The sequence below is a fragment of the Barbatula barbatula genome (assembly GCF_947034865.1).
Source record: "Barbatula barbatula genome assembly, chromosome: 4".
Lineage (NCBI taxonomy): Eukaryota > Metazoa > Chordata > Actinopteri > Cypriniformes > Nemacheilidae > Barbatula > Barbatula barbatula.
Window position 1 is genome coordinate 10,618,438 of NC_136768.1, and position 19,973 is coordinate 10,638,410.

Genomic DNA, 19,973 nt, shown 5'->3' on the forward strand with positions numbered 1-19,973 from the left:
AATGGTCATCTATTGTGAAATATTACTTCTGATTGTTGGTTCAAACACCGGCTGTTTACATATTAATAGAAAACATATTATGAAATGCTTATTAGTAATAACATTTTTGTATTGATGCATTTATTATTCTGGTGGCAATGTCCATCGGTGGCAATGTCCCATTTATAAAAATAAACTTGGATGTCCCTGTTATATGTTATTGTTATATGTCCCTGTAGATATGCAAAGACATTAACATAAACCATCATGCTGAAAAGGTCTCGTATCATTTTTAAACATGTCCCTGTGGGATTTCGTGTTTTTAAACAGATGTGTATTTGTGACCTTCATTTCTGCTGCATTCCAAATGGACAAAGTTGTATTTTGACATTATGACTTAAGAATTTGAGTTTTTAAAACTTTAGCAATATACAAAGAGTTACAGACTTGCGCTGTCTTTTCTCTACCTCATTTATATAACATTTCTACATGTTTTTAAGACTATATTGGTTTACAACTATATTGGTTAATTATTATATAAAAATCATTTCAGTGAATGTATAGCCCAGACAGACTTGCCTTCCATTGGGACTGAGCATTTTTTACGTTACTGTAAACATAGTCATATTGTTTTGAAAAGCATTTTAACAATATAAAGTCGTTTTATGCTTTGTCACATGTTTACCACATTGCTCTTGGAGGGTTGGTGTCATGGATCTTTGAAGGACAAATTAGAAGGATGTATAGAGATGAATCGATGTATCGGCCACCAATATTAATCAGCTGATATTGGATCAATTTAAGACCATCGGCATATCAGCAATAGCATGAAAAAGATAGATACAACTGCATGGAGGCAATGAGTTGCATGTCGGAATTATCCAACAATTTTCTCCAAACAAAATGACTTTATTTAAGTTTATTAAAGAATTGTTCAATGTTAATGTTGTTAATAGAATAAAAATTGGATAGCAAAAATCACCTTTGAAGATTGTCTTGTTGTCTTATTGTATTTTTATCTGAACTTGTGCCACTCTTAAAATGTTAAATTGATCCAATTGATGTTCAGTAACATTCATTTAATGCAGAAAAAATAGCCTGTATTGTAAAGTACTATGCAATTGACCAATCGGACGATAGTTGTTTGTAAAAATCTGTATCATATTGGCCCAAAAAATCCAAACGGTGCATCCCTTGAAAGAAGCCATTTGAATCCGTTGGCAGTGTCTTAGTATACCTTTCATGACATTTGTAGAATAATGAGGCTCCACAGACAGACAAGGATTTGAAAGAATCACATTCGCATAGGATCTGTGGTGGTGGCGTTGGCTTTGTGATGTGACTTAATGTGGCACATTAAGATGGCTGACAGTGTACTGTTTTCCATTAGTCGCTTATTTTGAGCAGTGAAGGCAGAATATGCTTGTGGCATTGTTGGTGAAATAACGCATCACTTGTAGTTGCCTTGTATATAAAATTCATGCGGGACTGACCTTGAACTAGCTGTACTTGGGTTGTTAAATCCCAGATGTGAAGGTATCTAACCATAGTTTGTACAGGATCTGCCTGTTAAATTATATAATCTGTAATTGAAGAAAGGAAGAATAAATGTTGTGTATAAAATAATAATGTGAATCATAAGAAAACTACCAATTTGGGATTTGTGTTGGCTTTAAATAAATGTGTACTGAGAGTGACCTTTGATGTGATTGATATTGACAATATTGAAAGAGGAAAGATTGGTTTCACTTTATGCACATGTAGCTCAATATCTGTAATATCTGTATCGGTTTAATATTTGTTAAGCTTCTTGGTTTCTATGATATAGATTTTTAGCTCCTGACCTTCTGTATTAGATATCATGTTTGCAAAGAGAATCGGAAATTATTTACAGATAGTATCTCGGAGAGAACATGGGGATATATATACACATGAGGGTTAAATTGCACTGCTGTTGTGTTTTTCTTTTTTAACATACATTTCTCCACCAGGAGAAAGACTTTAAGGTTTGCAGATGTACGGTTCTACGGACTTTACAAACGTGGTTAGTTTCAGGTATAAATCAAAACATTGACATAGTTAAATTCACATTAAGAAGATGTAGAGAGCACTGTTTTGACACATGGCACCTGTTTTTGTTATTTTGATCCTTTCTGGCAGAAGAGCTCACAGTATGAACCAAAAATGACAATTTTACCTAAACGTATAACTATAAATAACAGCTGCCTAACATTTTTATGTTAATGACTTGGGCAGTGCGATTTGGGAAAACATTTTAGATTTTTCTGACAGATATAGCGATTTGATTTGCGATTTTAGTTTTAAATGCTCATCCAGGTGCGAGTGAACGCAAGCAATTGAGACACAGGTTGCGTACATGCACTCTTCTAAAATAGGAGTTTGCGAACATCCATCAAAGACTACATAGAAATTGTTAGTGAGATAAGTTTAGTAGTATAATGGTCATGCAGAAATAATAACATAAGAATGTATAATTTATTTCTCCAGTAGCAAAAGCGATTCATTTTGATTATTCAATTATTAATTTTGACAGATTTTGATTAATCGCACAGCCCTAGTCCTGACCCCTGCAAAGTAAGTCACAGCCTGGGACTATGGAGAGAATGACAGGAAAAACAAACAATTTTCAAATGTTCACGGTTTGCAGCATCTCTGTGAGTTAAGTCAATTGAAATTCTTACATTATGTTAAGAATTTTGCTCAGAATTGGATAGAAACAGTGAATGGATTATCAACCATGTCATGTGACTTCTTGTTGTTTTTTTGTTCGCTTTGGTCTTTATTACATATAAACCTTCTCTGTTTATTAAGAAGCTGTTGTTCTGTTTGTATTCTGTAAAGCTGATGAGACACGGTCTGTTATGTTTTAGTTGATGAGTGTCAAGTTAATGCCAAAAATGTCTTTATCATTCTGTCTGATTATGTCACATGTAAACACTCGATTAATAAATATTTGTACTGTACTTTCTGGATTATGCTTTTATAATTATAACAACAAAAGGTGGCATGTTTTAAATGTGTTGTGACTTGTGTGACACGGCTCAAACAAATATTATTGTTTGTTTTAGATGTAATGCAATATACACGATTACATTTTTCACACACCGTGCATGTTTGTATCTACTCTTTGCCCCACCTCTGAAACGCTCAGATTTTTACAAAGCTCATCTCTCTAAAAAGCGAGGTGTGCTAAGATTGGTTAACCAGTGCGTAGTGATTGGTCGAATACTGCAAGCGTGTGACGTAAATGTAACGCCTCTTACCATATTTGAAAACATCAGGTTCCAAAGCAATTGTACTGACAGGTACACCCACCTTACTTGCATATACATTTGAGCGGTCTTAGTCAAATCATACCATGAACTGACGTAGATTTGTGGGGGTGTGGTTACACATTTCAGGCAGGTCTGTGTGAGCATTTGCTTTTAGATGCATCTGTTGTTCCAACACTTAAATTTTTGCAATTTTACGTGTCTTATACATGCATGGGCAACTTATAACACACCAAAGAGACAGAAAACACATATTCGCTCCATATGATCTCTTTAAATTATATGGTATTACCGTGCTTTTGTACATGTTTATCATTTCGTTTGTACTGTGGAACATGCACATTACATACCATGGTTCAGTATTTTAGAACTCACTCAGCGTTTTAGAACAGTACTTTAGAATTTTAGGTACCATGGTATGTTACCATACCATCACTGCACTTTTTCTGTAAAGGCATGTTTGTGCATCTCGTACATTCACTGGTGCTTTGTGAGATCACAGTACAGTGACTCCAGTTTGTCAGCTTTACTCATGTGTAAGAAGGTGTTTGCGAGTTCACTGCTTTTAAAGCCGTTCATCTGAAAAGAGGCTGTAAATCGATGTATCTGATCCAACCGACAAAAATATCGACTCACCCATTTGTCAACCAAGAGTTTCTTTGATGATACTTGATGTTTTTGAAGCATAGTAACTTGGGGTAGGACTAAAGAATTCTAGGTATCAGGTTACTGTAGTTGTTTATATTTAAATTTTAATTCAGAAACAGTGTTTCTATCACTGGGATGATTTCCCTTCACTGTTGCTCTAACAGTCTGTTCTGTTATTAGTAAAAGCTTTTCATTTAATGCTGTTTAACCACATGTATTCACATTATGTGTGTAAGGGAGTTTTTAGGTGCTGTTATTCAAGAACAGTTAAAAACAGCAGAGACATTTCTGATGGAAAACAAAGATGGAGCCATACATTCTCATTTTGGAAGATATACTGCTGTAGATTGATATAGTATTTAGAGTATAAATCCTCCATTTACAGTACAGTATGCAATATAATACTTATTTTTATACTTGTATATTATTAAAAATACATATTTTAATCTAACAAAAGTTTCAATTATTTTCAGTACAGTCGGCCTGCAGTGAATCTTGGGATAGGGTATATAGTCTGTGAAGGATCACAGCACATGTTGTCAATGTGAGCGAAGCATGTGTGTGAGGTGGGTTTTTCAGTGGCTTTTCCCTGCAGGTGGGCATATTTAGTACCTGAAACATAACAGCTGGTTAAGCAGGTTAAGTAGGTGTCCGTGTTGAGAAGTTACACGGGACAAAAACATCTGCTTGGTTACTGAAATACTGTATGAATAACAGCAAGACCTTCATATTGCTTGGATTGGGGGCAATCTACTTCAACAGACCACTTCTAAATTTGACACACTTATATTATCAAATGACAACAGTACAGGAGGTTTATTACAATACTTGATATTACTTTATAGGGTATTTGAAGTCAGTCTATTAATGTTTAGCCACACAGGCAAGTGCTACCCTTAAACCTATGGCATTGGTTTATCAGGAAACCTGTCAATTCCTACATCTTAACTGTAGGGGGAGATGTTTCTCTACTCTGCTTATATAATTACCCATAAACTCTTCTCTCGGTCTGCCTTTCTTTTAGCGCTCTGTGGAAATTAGCCTTTGTGTGGCAGCAATCACAAATTCCCCTCAAGGGAACAATCTTGTGTTATCTATGTCATATTTGACAGTCTTTTGTGTGCAGTTGCCACTGTAAATTGACTATTTTTCTCTATAGTGGTTCGGCGATGGATCCTTCAATTTCTGTTTTATCCAAATATTTCACAATCATTGTCCTTACCATTTCCGCCTCTATTTTATAAGAATAGGTGTTAAATTTCAGGTGGTGTAACGGGAATAGGAAGGAATCTTAATGCATTTCCTGCCTGTTCTAGTTCAGAGAACTTCAAATGTGAATCAAATTGGTTCAACTAGAAGCACCTTTATCCTTTCCGCATCACGTCACATCATCTATACACATCACATTCTCTCTCACAGCTCCATCAAAGGTCTCCGCACACCCTCACTGCTCTCCTCTCATCGTGCTGTTTAACCAGCCTTGCCGTTGCCTGCAAATTGAAGGTATTATTTGGAGCCGTCACATCGATCAAAGAGCCACTGCTGATCTTCCCTTATGAAGCGGACTCTGAGAGAATGTGTGTGTTAAAGGGATGCGAGATGTGCAAAGTTAAAGTGACAGGTGTTTGGTGCCACAGCGATGTGTGATTGTTTCAGCACCATGGACAGCATCCTTCCTTTTGGGGTTGCAGCGATCACACAGAATACTGTATGTTGGAAGAGGATAATTTGTCCGATGTTGTGATATCAACAAGTTAGACAATGAATGAACAATGACGATATCGCTCTCTTATGCTATGTCATATGACAATTATAAATATGAACAATATAAAACAAATTAATTATCAACCATTTGTTTTCTACATTTTTCTTTTTCACACTATAGGACACATGTACGATTTATTCGTCAACTACTCATCATGTACACAAAGATGAATTCTCTAATTTTCTATTGCGCTAATGGTATGGCTTTACGTTAACAATGTGAAGAGGTCTATCCAAATTACATTGACTACCACAACAATAAAGGACCTTGTTTCCAATTATTGAATTAGATATCACCACAATAAAGGACCTTGTTACAGATTATTGAATTGGATAGCATCACAATAAAGGACCTTGTTTCCGATTATTGAATTTGATACCACCACAATAAAGGACCTTGTTTCCGATTATTGAATTAGAAACCACCCCAATAAAAGACCTTGTTTCCGATTATTGAATTCGATACCACCAAGGTTTTTGTGTGTTTTTTGCATGATGTTTAAAAACAAATCTGACAGCTGTTAAATGCACATCCCAGTTGTATTTGTATTGTTGAATACATTTCCCATTCATGCAGTTCAGCACTTCGATTCAGATACAGGGCAAAGCAAACAGATGGATTTCCTGGACTAAATTTCTCTCTGTGTGTGTGTGTGTGTGAGAGAGAGAGAGAGAGAGAGAGGCGGAGAGCGAGAGAGAGAGAGAGAGAGAGAGGCGGAGAGCGAGAGATAACTGAGCACAGAGGAGAAGACGCATCAGAGAGAGAGAAGCGGCGTTAAGGATTGAGGCAACGAAGGAAATAAAGAGAGAGAATGGAAATTTACAATACTTTTACGACTGATTTTTCATGCAGAAGCTTTTCCGAAACTTAATAAACATCAGACTCCTGTCAGAAGAAAAATCGTGGATTTGTGGGGATGTGGAACTGTGTCTATGTGATTCAGCATTGGACTGCACGCACGATTTCGGACTTCTGAATGTCAAGTTAATGCATTTTAACTGTCATTTATTGACATGCATTGTGCATTAATGCGCACACTTTTCACCCTTTTTATTTTGTATTATTTGTGGATATTTGTCGCCATTTGAATACGCCTTTTATTCTCCAAACCAAATATTGTTACACGGCGCTCTTAACATTAACCCAATTTTAGAACGTTCGTGCCGATGGGGTTTGAGGACATGAACATGAGGAACGGACGGGCTTTGTCCGATCAGTGGGCCGACAGCGTGGTGGTCCGACCCCGGACTACCGAACAGCACATCACTTTGCACAAGAGACTGGTGCTGGGCTTCGCCATCTCCATCCTCACCCTCATCATCGTCACTGTCATCGCCATCGCGCTCAGCGTCAGCTTCGAGAGATGCGCCGCGGAGAGCAGCGGGACTCTGGCCGGTAACGGCTCCAGTAACAAGTCGAGTCAGTCCCGGGACAGAAGCATCAGTCATAGAGTATCAGAGGATGGCCAGCAGCCCTGGAGACACCTGCGCTTACCGGCCACCCTGCGCCCTCGCCACTACGACCTCAGACTGTCCGTGTACATGGATAACTTCACGTTCTCCGGTGAGGTGAACATTGAGTTTGAATGCGTTAACTCCACTAAGTTCATCGTGTTGCACACAGACAGACTGGAGGTGAATAAAGTGCTGGTGTATTCAGACAGTAAGAAAACAGGCGTCATGAGGATCCACCGACGCTTTTACCACCAACCCAACCAGGTGTATGTGATCGCGCTGCACAGAGAAATGAAGCCCCTCAGAACATATAAGATCAACATCACGTTTGAAGCGCAGATTGAAAATGAACTCTTGGGATTTTTCCGCAGTTCGTACATGCTGTATGGCGAAAGAAGGTAATACAGTTCAGTGCATCACTCCATCTTTATTAAGTATTGCTATGCGGTTTTCATTTAGCTTCTAGTGCATATTATTATTTTTAATAATAGTTACAAGAATGTGTAGTAATCGTAATGGAAAACGTTTAATCATTTTGCCATTTTAAGATTGAAGCGATTCGTTCCAGGTGCCCATATTACGCCGTTAATTCCCGTCCTCGAATCTGATTGGAGGACAGGCGTTGCCGTATATGCCGAACTTTTTGTAACACTCCGCCACAGAAGCCTTCAGGACGAATTTTTCTATTTCCATAAAGGACACGTCGTATTGCCTCCATGTTGTTTAATAACTTTTAGAAACAAGGCGTCTTTATAGTACTATTTCCAAAAGCAATTTGGAGGATCGGACGCGTCTTTGAAATGAGAGTTTCCGAGGTAAATATTGCACATAAACTCTCGCTGATTTCCCACTGGGAAATATTTGGATACCCGAGGTGGGCGGGCCTTAAACTTTAAACATGGCGGATGGGAGAAGGATTTCAGCTGTGACGGGTGATTTATTAGTTTCCCACAACAGCTTCATTGCATCTCGTTTAAAAGTGCGGTTAAACTTCACAGTAAAATAGTGCGGTAAAGCTTTACAGCAGGACCTGAACACAACCAGCTCGGAATTATGATTTCCGAAGATGGAGTTGACGAATTTCCGAGAGCACGCTGAGGCGGGATTAATGACATTTTTGGAGCCACTTTATTTTAGTTATCTTGTCTCAAAAGCGCAGCTAAATGTCGTAAAGTGTCAGACATAACAAAGACATGATAAGGGTAAGGTCAGTCAGGTAGATCATTCAAAACCAGTCCAGCAGTGTAGTCCTTTTGGAGCGCGAAGGTCTATTTCAGTTTTAGACCCTAATTTTCCTCATGGTTTAGCTGGCGATGGAGGTCAGTGGGATTAACATGAACATTGCTTACCAGGATGTTGACAGGCACGCACAGTAATACACTTTTGTAAATCCACACACAATGTTACATCATAGAAAGTTTTTTAATACTCTCAACCATAGCATCATCTTCTCCACATGTTATGAAGATGATTGTGTTTAGTGGGATGAGTTAATTTTTCAAAAGTCAAACTGTAATTGGGTTTGTTGTATTAAGTTATACTAATGAACCAGTTTAGAAACGCGATAATATGGTAAAAACGTGATTTTTGAAAATGTTTAAAAATGTTATTTATCTGTTTTTGTAAATAAACTCTTCATATATTTGTGAACAATACTTAACTAATCTGATTGGATTTGGAAAATGTGGTTTAATGTACTGTATTGTTAAATGTGGACACGCATGTTGTATTGGGTTCTTTTTTAAAATAAGGTCAAAGGAGAACAGAGATAATTCAGACGAGGTCCCTTCTGCCCTTTCTAGTTGTCATGCTGTGCATGTGGTGGACAACATCACTATTGTTGATGCTGCATATAGTAATCTATACAGCATATAGCAAGACTCTCCCCTCCCCAAAACCCCTTTTCCTACTCTATAATTTTATCCAAATCATTCAGTTCTTTGTATTTACATATATTCATAGTCTGTTGACATACTTAAAATTCATTGTTTTCATGAGAGAAGCTACATGTTGGTCATTGTTTCGGTTCATGCTTGTTTGTTGATCTAATGCTGTCACAGATGTGCTAAATGTTTGCAGCTCTTACGAAAACTAGAATCTTAAACGCAATCATTTCAGAGTTGACAAATTTTGCCCATATACAACTTAAGTATTTATTTTTTATATGCTATTAAAATATAGTGATAACTACAACGATTAGAGTTTATCTTCATTCAGTAGATGACTTATTCATGGACAATTCTTATGTTTTATGTCTGATTTTCCTCTCTTCTTTTGATTCTGTAGGTATCTGGCTGTGACGCAGTTCTCTCCCACTCACGCCAGAAAGGCCTTCCCGTGTTTCGACGAGCCCATTTATAAAGCCACATTCAGAGTGAGTCTGAGACACGAGAGCTCGTATCAGTCGCTGTCCAACATGCCAGTGGAGACGTCTACATCTGATGAGGACGGATGGGTGACCAACCATTTCTCCAGGACGCCCCGTATGTCCACGTACTACCTGGCCTGGGCGGTGTGCAACTTCACCTACAGAGAAGCCGTAGCAGATAATGGAGTTGTGGTGAGTTTCATTTATTGCAGTTTCTTTAGATTATCGGAAGCATTGAAGTCTTAGAAATTGTTTAAGTTTTGATTAGATGAGCCATATCTGTTTATATTCTTTATATCACGTTCAACAAAAGTCCTGTCTATCATATGAAATGCTTCCTGATGGTTCCTCATGGGCTACCACGCTGTGACCTTGACCGGCCTCCTTCTTAAATATTAGTGTAATGAATCTCTCTCCTTCAGCATGAGCTGCTCTCCTTTATATTAGATAATCTCTGCCATGCTGACTGAAATGCTGCTTCTATCTGGAGCATTTATACCCACACCGCGGGTTGTAGCAGTTAGCCACGCTCTAGCTTTCCCCATCAATCTTCAAAGCGGCAGTGTAGCCCTCTATTATAATGGGTTGGATGTGCAGAGCGAGAGGAAAGATTGCGGGAGGGGAATGTTGGAGTGGACAGTGAAATGATTACTATGGGGTTTATAGTGAAACACTCATCTATTGCATATACATGCATAAATATCACTTTAGACCCTGGTTGAGAAATATTTATTCTGTATTCATGTGACCAGCAAGGTAATAAAAACAATTTTCCATGAAAGACATGAAGGTAATAAGCAGCACCTATCTTTTTGGTTAGACAGAAGCTTCCAAAAACGAATACAAATAAGATGTTGTTATAGACCTACGGTGGTACCCGTTCACTTACATTGGCTTTGTGTCCATACACTAGAAGCTTACCAACATTCCTCAAATGATCTTCTTTTGTGTTCTGTGAAAAACCCTTTTAAAATCATCCATCACGATGCCTTTAAAGGAACAGTTTATCTCAAAATCAAAATTGTGTTATTTTTTATTCATCCTTATGACGTTCAACATGTTTTAAGACCTCCTGGCATCTTGGGAACACAAATAAAGACTTGCGCGGAAGTGCTCTACTGAACGGGCACCATAGACTGACAATACCTAGCGGAATATATCGATTAAAGTCGTTATTTTAGTTTGTTTTTTGCACAAAAGTATTGTCTCCGCTTCGAAAAAAGTCAATTGAGCCACTACGAGCGGATGGACCAATTTTTCGATGTCTTTAGTACTTTTCTGGACCTTGACAACAACTATAACCGTGATGTCTTTGAGGAGGCCTGGAAATCTCTCGGAAGTCACCTAAATATCTTTATTTGTGTTCCAAAGACGCCGGAAGATCTTAAAACATGTTGAGCGTCATGTGGTAGAGCTGCATGATTCTGTATAAAAATGGAAATCCCGATTTTCTTGCTTAAATTAAAGATCCCGATTCTCTCTCAATTCTCATTAACTTTGTTACAGATTTGCAACCCCTGAACATTAAGGTTATCAAACAAGATGGCAATAAAATAAGACATATTACTCTTGGCTTCAATCAATTTTAAAGAAATGTAATAAACTTAATAATTACGAAAGGGGACGCAATAGTGAAAAAATAAGATCCATTTTCTTTAGTTTCGGCTTCTTTCTAACTTCTTGATGAAAGCATCCGCTGTACAGGTGGCATTAACACGAGCACAACTATCTATCTTGCGAAATACCCGATGAGACATCAAGACGTCATGATGGCCACTGGGAGTGATTGCGTGTTATCTCGAGATTTATCTTATTAAAGATTTGTATCGCAGGCAGTTTCTGCCAATTTCAAATTAATTTTGACTGCCTATATAGTAGTATTGAATATGTCGTATCTTTGTTTTATAAATTTGATCTAACGAAATAATCTTCAGAGATACAGCTGTACGATTATTTCCAGATAAACACGAGCTGCTAGAGGTGGGACTAGTGGGGAGAGTGGGATGGAACTACAGCACGTGCAAGCAACACATCATCACATTAATCCCTTTCCTGTTTTGTACATCATGCACGTTCACGGCGATTGCAACATATGACTTAGTTGGACTTACAGTTCATGTCCAGCATCTTTTTCTTGGAGAATTGCCAATAAAAGGAATGGGATCCCTTTGACGAAATGGACCCAGAATTATAAAAAAAGTTCTGATACAAGTTGGAGTGCAGAAATACTACGAAGTGGTTAAAGTTGATAAAATACAAATTGTTGGAGATTTAATATCCATGTAGATAGTGCTGACGATACACTAGCAGTGGCATTTACATAACTTCTACAATCTTTTGAAGTAATACAAAACATCATAGGACCCACTCATTGATTTAATCATACACTAGACTTGATTATATCTCACGGAGATGATCTTACCAATATAGATATTATATATTATACAATGCACCCTGCAGGAATCGGCCGTTTGACCTGTTATCGACAGGGTAGAACAATTACCTCGACTACTAAAGATAGTTTTGCAAAGAGCTTACCAGATCTGACTCCTTTGATAACCATACTAATAAATACAGAATCTCTCGATAACATGACCAGCAAATTGGGCACTTTTTTTCTCTAATACATTAGAAGCTGTTGCACCTATGAAGTCAAAAACGATTAATGAGAAAAACTTAGCACCATGGTACAATAGCACCACTCGCGCCCTTAATAGAGAAACGGGTAAACTGGAGCACTAAACAAACCAAATTAAACGTCTTTAAAATTGCGTGGAAAGAGAGTGCAAACTGTTATAAAAAGGCACTTAAAGCAGCAAAGTCTAATCACCTCCGTAACCTGATTGAAACCAACATTTTACTTATAAGACAGACATCAGTTTGTTCATTTAAATGGGGAATCATCAAATCTAACGCAACTAAATTATGGATTACCTCAGGGATCGGTTCTAGGACCCTTGCTATTCTTCATATACATGCCGCCCATATACAGTTGTATTAGACAGCAACCTGTCATTTCTAAATCAAATCTCAAATGTCACAAAAACAGACTTTTTCCACCTTAGAAATGTTGCCAAATTACGAAATATTCTATGTGTTGCTGATGTGCTTATTCATACATTTATGACCTCAAGACTTGGGTGCTGTAATGCACTACTTAGTGGCTGTCCTGCATCATCAACAAACAAACTACAGTTAGTTTAGAACGCAGCTTCCAGAGTTCTAACCAGAGTTCTAAATACGATCACATAACTCCAATGTTATCAACCCTTCACTGGCTACCCATTAAGTATCGTATTGACTTTAAAGTTATTTTAATCACTTATAAAGCCTTAAAGGGTTTAGCCCTACTTACCTAACAGAGCTTCTATCAAACTACAACCCATCATGCTCTTTAAGATCTCAAAACTCAGGACTTTTGATAACACCTAGAATAGCTAAATCCACCAAAGGGGGTCGAGCTTTCTCACATGTAGCAGCTAAACTCTTAGCAGATTTAATTGAGGTTTGAATAATTTCCACAGCCCCCAGTGCAACCCATTCATCTTTATTTCAGTCATAGAGTCGATCTATTCAGCAGCATCATGTGAGGTAAACAACTCAAAGTGCATTTCTGCCAGGCCATGAAACAATGTTTTTCCTTGCTTGGTTTGCACTGTAACTCTGGCTGGGCGTACAGTACAAGGCCATTCAGTCGTACTAGATGGATGCCCAGTCAGAAAACCCTGATGTGCATCAGCCTGAAGCTTAGAGATCCATGCAGGAATAACCACGTCGCAGTTCGGTTTGGTTCTTTGACCCAGTTTCTTTTGTTCTTATTTTTCCGCCACTGATTTGTTTCTGTAGTAACGGATTTGTTCTCATTCTGTTAATTTTCCATTTATTTAAGCCCTTAGTTTTAGTCAGTCCCTTGTCTGCTATTGTTTGGGTATCTTGGTTTTGAGTTCGAGATTTCACTGTGGATTTAAATCGAAGAACTCTCTCTTGGATTATTCTATTACTTCATCGTGCATGTTTTGTATACAGCTCAGAACCGTAACACCACAAAGCAACATGTTGACAATATACAGTATATATAATATGTATCATCTTTTATTTTACTTTTATAAATCATTTATTTATTTGAAAACATTTTCAGCCGTTTTAGGTAAATAACATTGAGTTGCATGGTTTGCTGGGTTTTGTTATTGTTGTGTCTTTTATTTTTAAAGATGTGTATTTAGTCAAATCTATTTTTTCTTGGTTTCCTGTTTCCACCTTGATTCTGTCCTGGTGTTTTTTACTACTCATTTTCCCATTACGTCTCGTGTATTTATAACCTTCTTGTTTGAGTCCTTTTTAGAGGTCCCGTGTGGTTTCGTCAGTTGTAAATAAAGCTGTGTTTATCTGCTGTTCTTGCATGCTTTGCATTATTTCGTGGCAGATTGTGATAAAATGGTGTGTCTCAGCTGTCATCTCGATCCCAGTAGTGAGGTAGTATACTGTGATCAGGAATTTAAGCACTTGCAAATTCCCCGATTCACTAACATTTGGGACAATGGGACTCAATCTGCTGCAAAATGGCTATGAGGTCATCCATTCAAATAATGCTTGTATTTATGAAAACACTGCTTTTTTTACACTTCACTGATGTTTATGGGTTGTGATTCACTGTACTGTTTATTCAAATCATTCAAGTACTGTAACATTGTTAAATCTGAGCTTTTCTCTCTTTATAATGATGTAATACTTGAAGCTATGATGTAATAAGAGCAAGTGAATCTAGCTAGTCACTTCTATCCCTCCTGTTTTATTTTCATATTGACCCCAAAAAGAATTTCCTGAAAAGTATCAAAAAGAGTTCAAAATAGATTTATATGACAATAACATAAATGAAAATGTATGTTTTCAGTTATTTTCATATATTGTCTTTGGCGAAAATAAAGGTGCTTAAAAGTTTCTTCGGATGTTAAAGGTTCTTCATGGAAGTATTCAGACAAAAAAGCACCTTTATTCTTTAGAGTGCAAGATATGGATACGAATTCCACTGAAGCATATATCCAAGCATACCACATTTTGTGCCTTATTTGGTATGACTAAAAAGGTTTACGTTTACTAAACGTAATTTTTTTGCAGGTTTGTACTGGTGGGGATTTGAGGGTTTATGGGATTTTTACCTCTGGTATCCTACTGTTATGCTGTATAGGTGACAGTTAAACTTGTAATCCCTTGCAAGTGGATTGGGGATGGTGAAAAGTGTATTCCATCTCACAAAAAATCACAAGCCAGATACAGTTTTGGAAAAGAGATTCACCATGGATTACTAAAAGCACTTAATCTGACAAAAGTCAAATGGTTATCCTTGCGGGAATTTAGGTTAGGGATAAACCCAGAGACCGTTCTCAATCATTTAACAGTATTTCACTTCTCTCTCTCTTCCCCGTGTCATGTCGTCGTAGATTCGGCTGTACGCCAGACCTGACGCCATCCAGAGCGGATCGGGAGACTACGCTCTGCACATCACCAAGAGACTCCTGCAGTTCTACCAGGATTACTTCAAAGTCAAATATTCCCTTCCTAAACTAGGTAAGACAGGTGGAGAATTGCGCCCGAAGTCAGCTTTGTGTGGCTTTAGTCTTGTATTTGCAGTGGGAAATAAATGCTGTGTGATTTTGTGACTTTATGTTGTGTGCGTGTGTAAAGGAGTATCAGTAGCAACTCCGTTCTTGTGTTTGTTGATCCTAAAAACATTTTAGGCCTGAGGTTGTGTTTTGTCTTGGGAGTTATGCATTGTGGGTGTAAGGTGGACACGTTTACATCAAACTATGTCTTTGCTTGTGTGTCTCGCTCCATTGGTTTCCTGTCAGTTTGCTGTGTTCATTTGAATATGCCATCCATCTTTTCGGGCTGTCTGCTCGTTTTCTTTACAAGAAACAATCACACTCATATTCGTAAAGCAGCAAATAAGCACAATGCGAAAACCACCACAGATATTTGGGAGTAAATATGAAAAAGGTACACATACTTTTACTGTAAGCAGCTGTGTGTTTTGTGTAACTGATCAGTAGACGTAATGACTGGTGATGCTGTGCAGGTTAAAGGACGACAGACTGCATTATATCATGTGATCAGAGCAGCATTGGCATCTTTTTCTTCCAATGAGTGTTTTTTTATTACGGACGTTGCATTTGACTCTTTACTAACAGGTCAAACTTTTTAATGAGGCCAGTGACTTTCACCACCTTCATTTCTGTCATTCGGTTCATGCAAAAAAGAGAGATTAAAAGTGTTCAGGTAACTCGATCATATAAGGAACAGATCACAGGTTGGCTCAAGTTCTTGAAACACTTGGTGAAGTTAAATTTGTCAATTGGATATTGCTTTTAAGACTTATGACATAAAGTGATAGTTCACCAAAATGGAAATTCTTTCTTTGTACTCACTCTCATGTCATTCCAAACCTGTATGACTTTCTTATAGAATGTTGGTAACCGAAACTCATTGGCCCCCATTGACTTCCATTCTATGGACACAAAACCACGTTATCTTTGTAACGCGATTCAATGGAAGGAAGGGAGGGAGAGAGGGAGGGAGGAAGAACAAACGAACGTAAAACAACATAAACAAACAACGAAATGAAAGTAAAAAGAGCTCCCTCATGGTCTACTTCCTGCCACACAAACATAATAAAACAGAACATAAAGTCCAGGCCTGGTCGTCTATCGTCGTACAATACTGTCGCTCGTCCTCATTATGCTTCCGGATTTCCTCTGTGAGAGATGCGAGACCGGTGCAACGCGCCTTATCACTCGCGTCACCGGCCTCGCGCCGTTCCCTCACGGCTCTCGTCTCGCCTTGCTTGTTACAATCTTCTTTTAACAAAGAGTCACAAACAGGTTTTGGAACTCTAGGGCTTAAAACTAGTTTCAGACTAACTTAAATGTTAGAAGTGGCTTGATCGAAAACAACTTGCCTTAAAATTGACTCCCATTCATTGTGCATTCGATCAGTCTTTAATGACATAATGATTTCTCTCTGTTTGACAAACGATTGCACTAACACAGCTCATTTATTAAAGTGACTCATTGCTCAAGATATAGAGGGTAAACATAGTCCAATTAGAGCAAGCTTATCAAAACCTCATCTGTTGTGAAAAACGAATGACAGAGAAAGAGCCACAACACATTTTCTTTTCTGTTTTCATCTCATCTCTCTTTCTTAGAGACACACAAAGACGGCAACTCAACAACAGAATACAAAATTCATAAAGTGATGTGAAACGGATTTAAACTCGATCAATACAATCCAGACAATGTCATTGTATGTATTACATCAGTAGAGAACAGCTTTTTATGAGAACTCATTAAACATTTTGGAGAGAGCAAGAGCCTTTATTCTGTGATATGATACCTTCACATCAAATGAATTGCATATCAAATAAGATGCAGCTCGGAATGAGATAATAAACTTGTAGTTTCAAGCAACCAGTGATACAGAAATGAAGATATTCAGATACTTACAACATAATGGGCTGTAACAATCTCACATACAAACATTTATTTAGGCTTGTTCAACATCTTTTCTCTGTTAATAGACGTTTCACTGGACACACGCGCCTGGCCCGAAGTTAACTTCAGGTCCTTGTTTGATTATAATATTTATTCATATTTAATTCATATTCCTATTTTATTGTATAAGAATTGTATTAAATTACAAAAGTACTGAACAGTTATTAATACTTTGTGGGGGTCTACTGGAATTTAAGTGTAGGCCACTTAAGGTGACTATGAAGACTCTAGTGGAGAACAGCATGTGTTGAATAAGAGATAAAAGTGTGAATGTTTGAAGTTTAGCATGTCCTTTGAGAGGAAGGTGATATACGTGAGCTGTATTGATTCACAGTAAGTGAACTACAGTAAGTGCTTCTCAGAGGGAGATCAATGATAAATAAAAAATGTAACGGCGCTGTGTAACGGCAGTGTGCGAGTGGCAGATATGGACGTAAAAGGAAATCGAAACGATGACAGATGTTAAAAGTTCAATCTTCCTTTGCTTTTAAAGGTGCTGAAGCTGAGATCAAGTCTAAAAAAGGCCAACGCATCCTTAGACTTGACTTTGAGCATGCGAAGATCTTTAGACGGTGGTACGAACATGGGCGACGCAATTCCTCCATTTTTCACATTTCTGAACCGAGAGGTCACGCTGTGATGTTTTGAGCTTCTGTTGGTGTCACGCACTCACGTGACGCAAATTTCGCAGTACAGAGCTCACCAAACTTTGCTACGCAGCGAAATGCGAAGTATCGTTGGACGGGCTTGCGTTTCCGGTCTGTCACATTCGCATGCGTATGTATGGGAGTCAGTGGAGGGAAAAGACAAGTGTGACCACGGCATCATTCACATCCAAGTTAAATGCTGAATTACTTTATTTGTGCATACCCAGGGTTTAAATAAACAAGTGACTTTAAGATTTATTTTTAACCCTGTGCATTATGGGGATTATGGCATTTGTATGGTCAGCTTTAATTTCTGAGGAGGTCATGGGAAATAGATGTTCATTATGGGATCAGTTAAGCAGTCAAGGAGATCTGTGACATTGTGCCAAAGCTGGAGAGATCAAACTGTATAAATGAATCTAAGTGAATGAAGCAATATAGACTGAAACATAATCATTTGATGCCCTAGTACAGCGGAGACACTTTCAGGTTTTTTGTCATACACTTGAGGTGGATGTAACTATATTCTTTGATAATTTCTGCACAGTTGGCCCCAGCAGGGTCACCTTTTAATTTTCAGTGCAGTTTGCTCTTCATCCTTCATGCCATCATTTATTATACATACGCCTGTGGCAGTGACATTTCACTATTACATTCCCATGCCACGCTCTCTTTTTTTCCCTTATTTCCTCTCTAAATATTTCACTTGCTTCTGTGACTTACTGTAATATCTGGATGGCTATCTCTGTCTGTGATAACGGTTATAGAATTTATTATAGCTAATCATGAAGGTGGGATGAGGGACGTTTTGAAAGCACATTCACCATCAGTGTGAGAGGGACAGTAATGAAGATGAAGGATGCTTTACTAGAGGTGAAAAATGAGGCATATCCTAAAAGAATCACTAAGCAGGTGTCTGATGAATGTTAACAGAGTGAATACTCAAGGGTCTCATGAGTGTTTTTATTCAAACCTGAATTTGACCCTGGGTTTCTAATGGTTAATGATGATATTAGATTGCTTTCTACGTAGGGGCAGTTCTCCAAAAGAACATGCATTATATAGAAATGCCCTTCGATTATTAACATAAGGAACTAATGCAGTTATGATTACTATTTATGTAAAAATATTCATTAAAAAGTATTATTAGTCAGTATTTCAGTTATGGATTTTTCTGTTCAATTCTTGAAATCCAATTGAACTGTAAAGGGCTATATCTATACCAAACACTTTTGTATATATATGCTATTTATAAATATATTTTTTTACGATATGAATATTAAAAAATGACATAATAGGCTATCGTGACGTCTCTGCAGCGGTCCGATGGGGCATCTTTGTATACATATACAGAGTTACATCTTTTGCATAGCTGTCTTGAATCACAATATTTTAGCATTTCAAATCAGTCACAATTTGAGGTTTGATATCAGTTAGGATGTTGCCTTAGAAGACTTAGCACGTAGGTGTTGAACAGTGAGGTCTTGCTAGGCTTTGGGACAGGGCTATATGTGTTACAAATATAATTGCCTACAAAGTCTTGTTCACAGGCCCCACGCCACAGGGTTGTGGGGCATGTCCCGTCAAAGGAATTTGTGCCCCCAGTTTTCTTAAGGCCGGTGTGCACCCCACGCTTATTCTTAGCACTGCGGGAAAAAACTTTGAATATTCCGGTCATTTTGGTCATACATGTTAAGTTTTTACTTTCAAATGATCCAATTGAAATCGACTACGCACCTGCTTTTATCTTTGGATTGTTCTCTGTTCTGACTGGACTCCGAGATAGCGAAATGGACTGACACTATCCTCGTCCCTCTGCCCTGCTGGAGTTGTTCGGCTGGACGGCAGTCCTGATGTATTTTCATAAATAGTCTGATTTATCATTGTAGTTTGGGTCTTCTTTTCCCATGCTTATGATAGTGACAGCGACATTAAAGATGGGGTAACATGCTATTTTATGGATTCTAAATTCTTTACACTGTAAACGTGCCGGCTTAATGCTAGGTTTGGAGATTGTTTATGTTTTGTTGGCAATCAGCGCGTATTTGCACAATGTAAACAACACAAAGGGATAATAGGGATAATATGATGTATTGTTTGCTCGTGCTGTAGTTCCGTCCCCCCTGCCTGCATTCAGCAGCTCCTCTTTTTCCAGAAATAATCGTAGCGCTGTATCTGTCTTTTATAAATTTAATCAAACTAAATACTCTTTGAAGATACGACGCATGCAATACTACTGTACAGGTAGTCAAGACTAATATGAGAATGGCAG

General features: G+C 37.9%; 1 protein-coding gene across 1 annotated transcript in view; it reads left to right on the top strand.

Moving 5' to 3' along the window:
- Window positions 1-6,851: 6,851 nt before the first annotated feature.
- LOC306893439 (thyrotropin-releasing hormone-degrading ectoenzyme-like) overlaps window positions 6,852-19,973 on the top strand; it is a gene marked incomplete at its 5' end in the record, with an annotated part of 79,490 nt that continues 66,368 nt past the window's right edge. Inside the window, 3 exons of the mRNA XM_079455240.1 lie at window positions 6,852-7,537; window positions 9,426-9,699; window positions 14,946-15,072. Coding sequence (XP_079311366.1) covers window positions 6,852-7,537; window positions 9,426-9,699; window positions 14,946-15,072 — 1,087 coding nt within the window. The remainder of the gene's footprint in view (window positions 7,538-9,425; window positions 9,700-14,945; window positions 15,073-19,973) is intronic.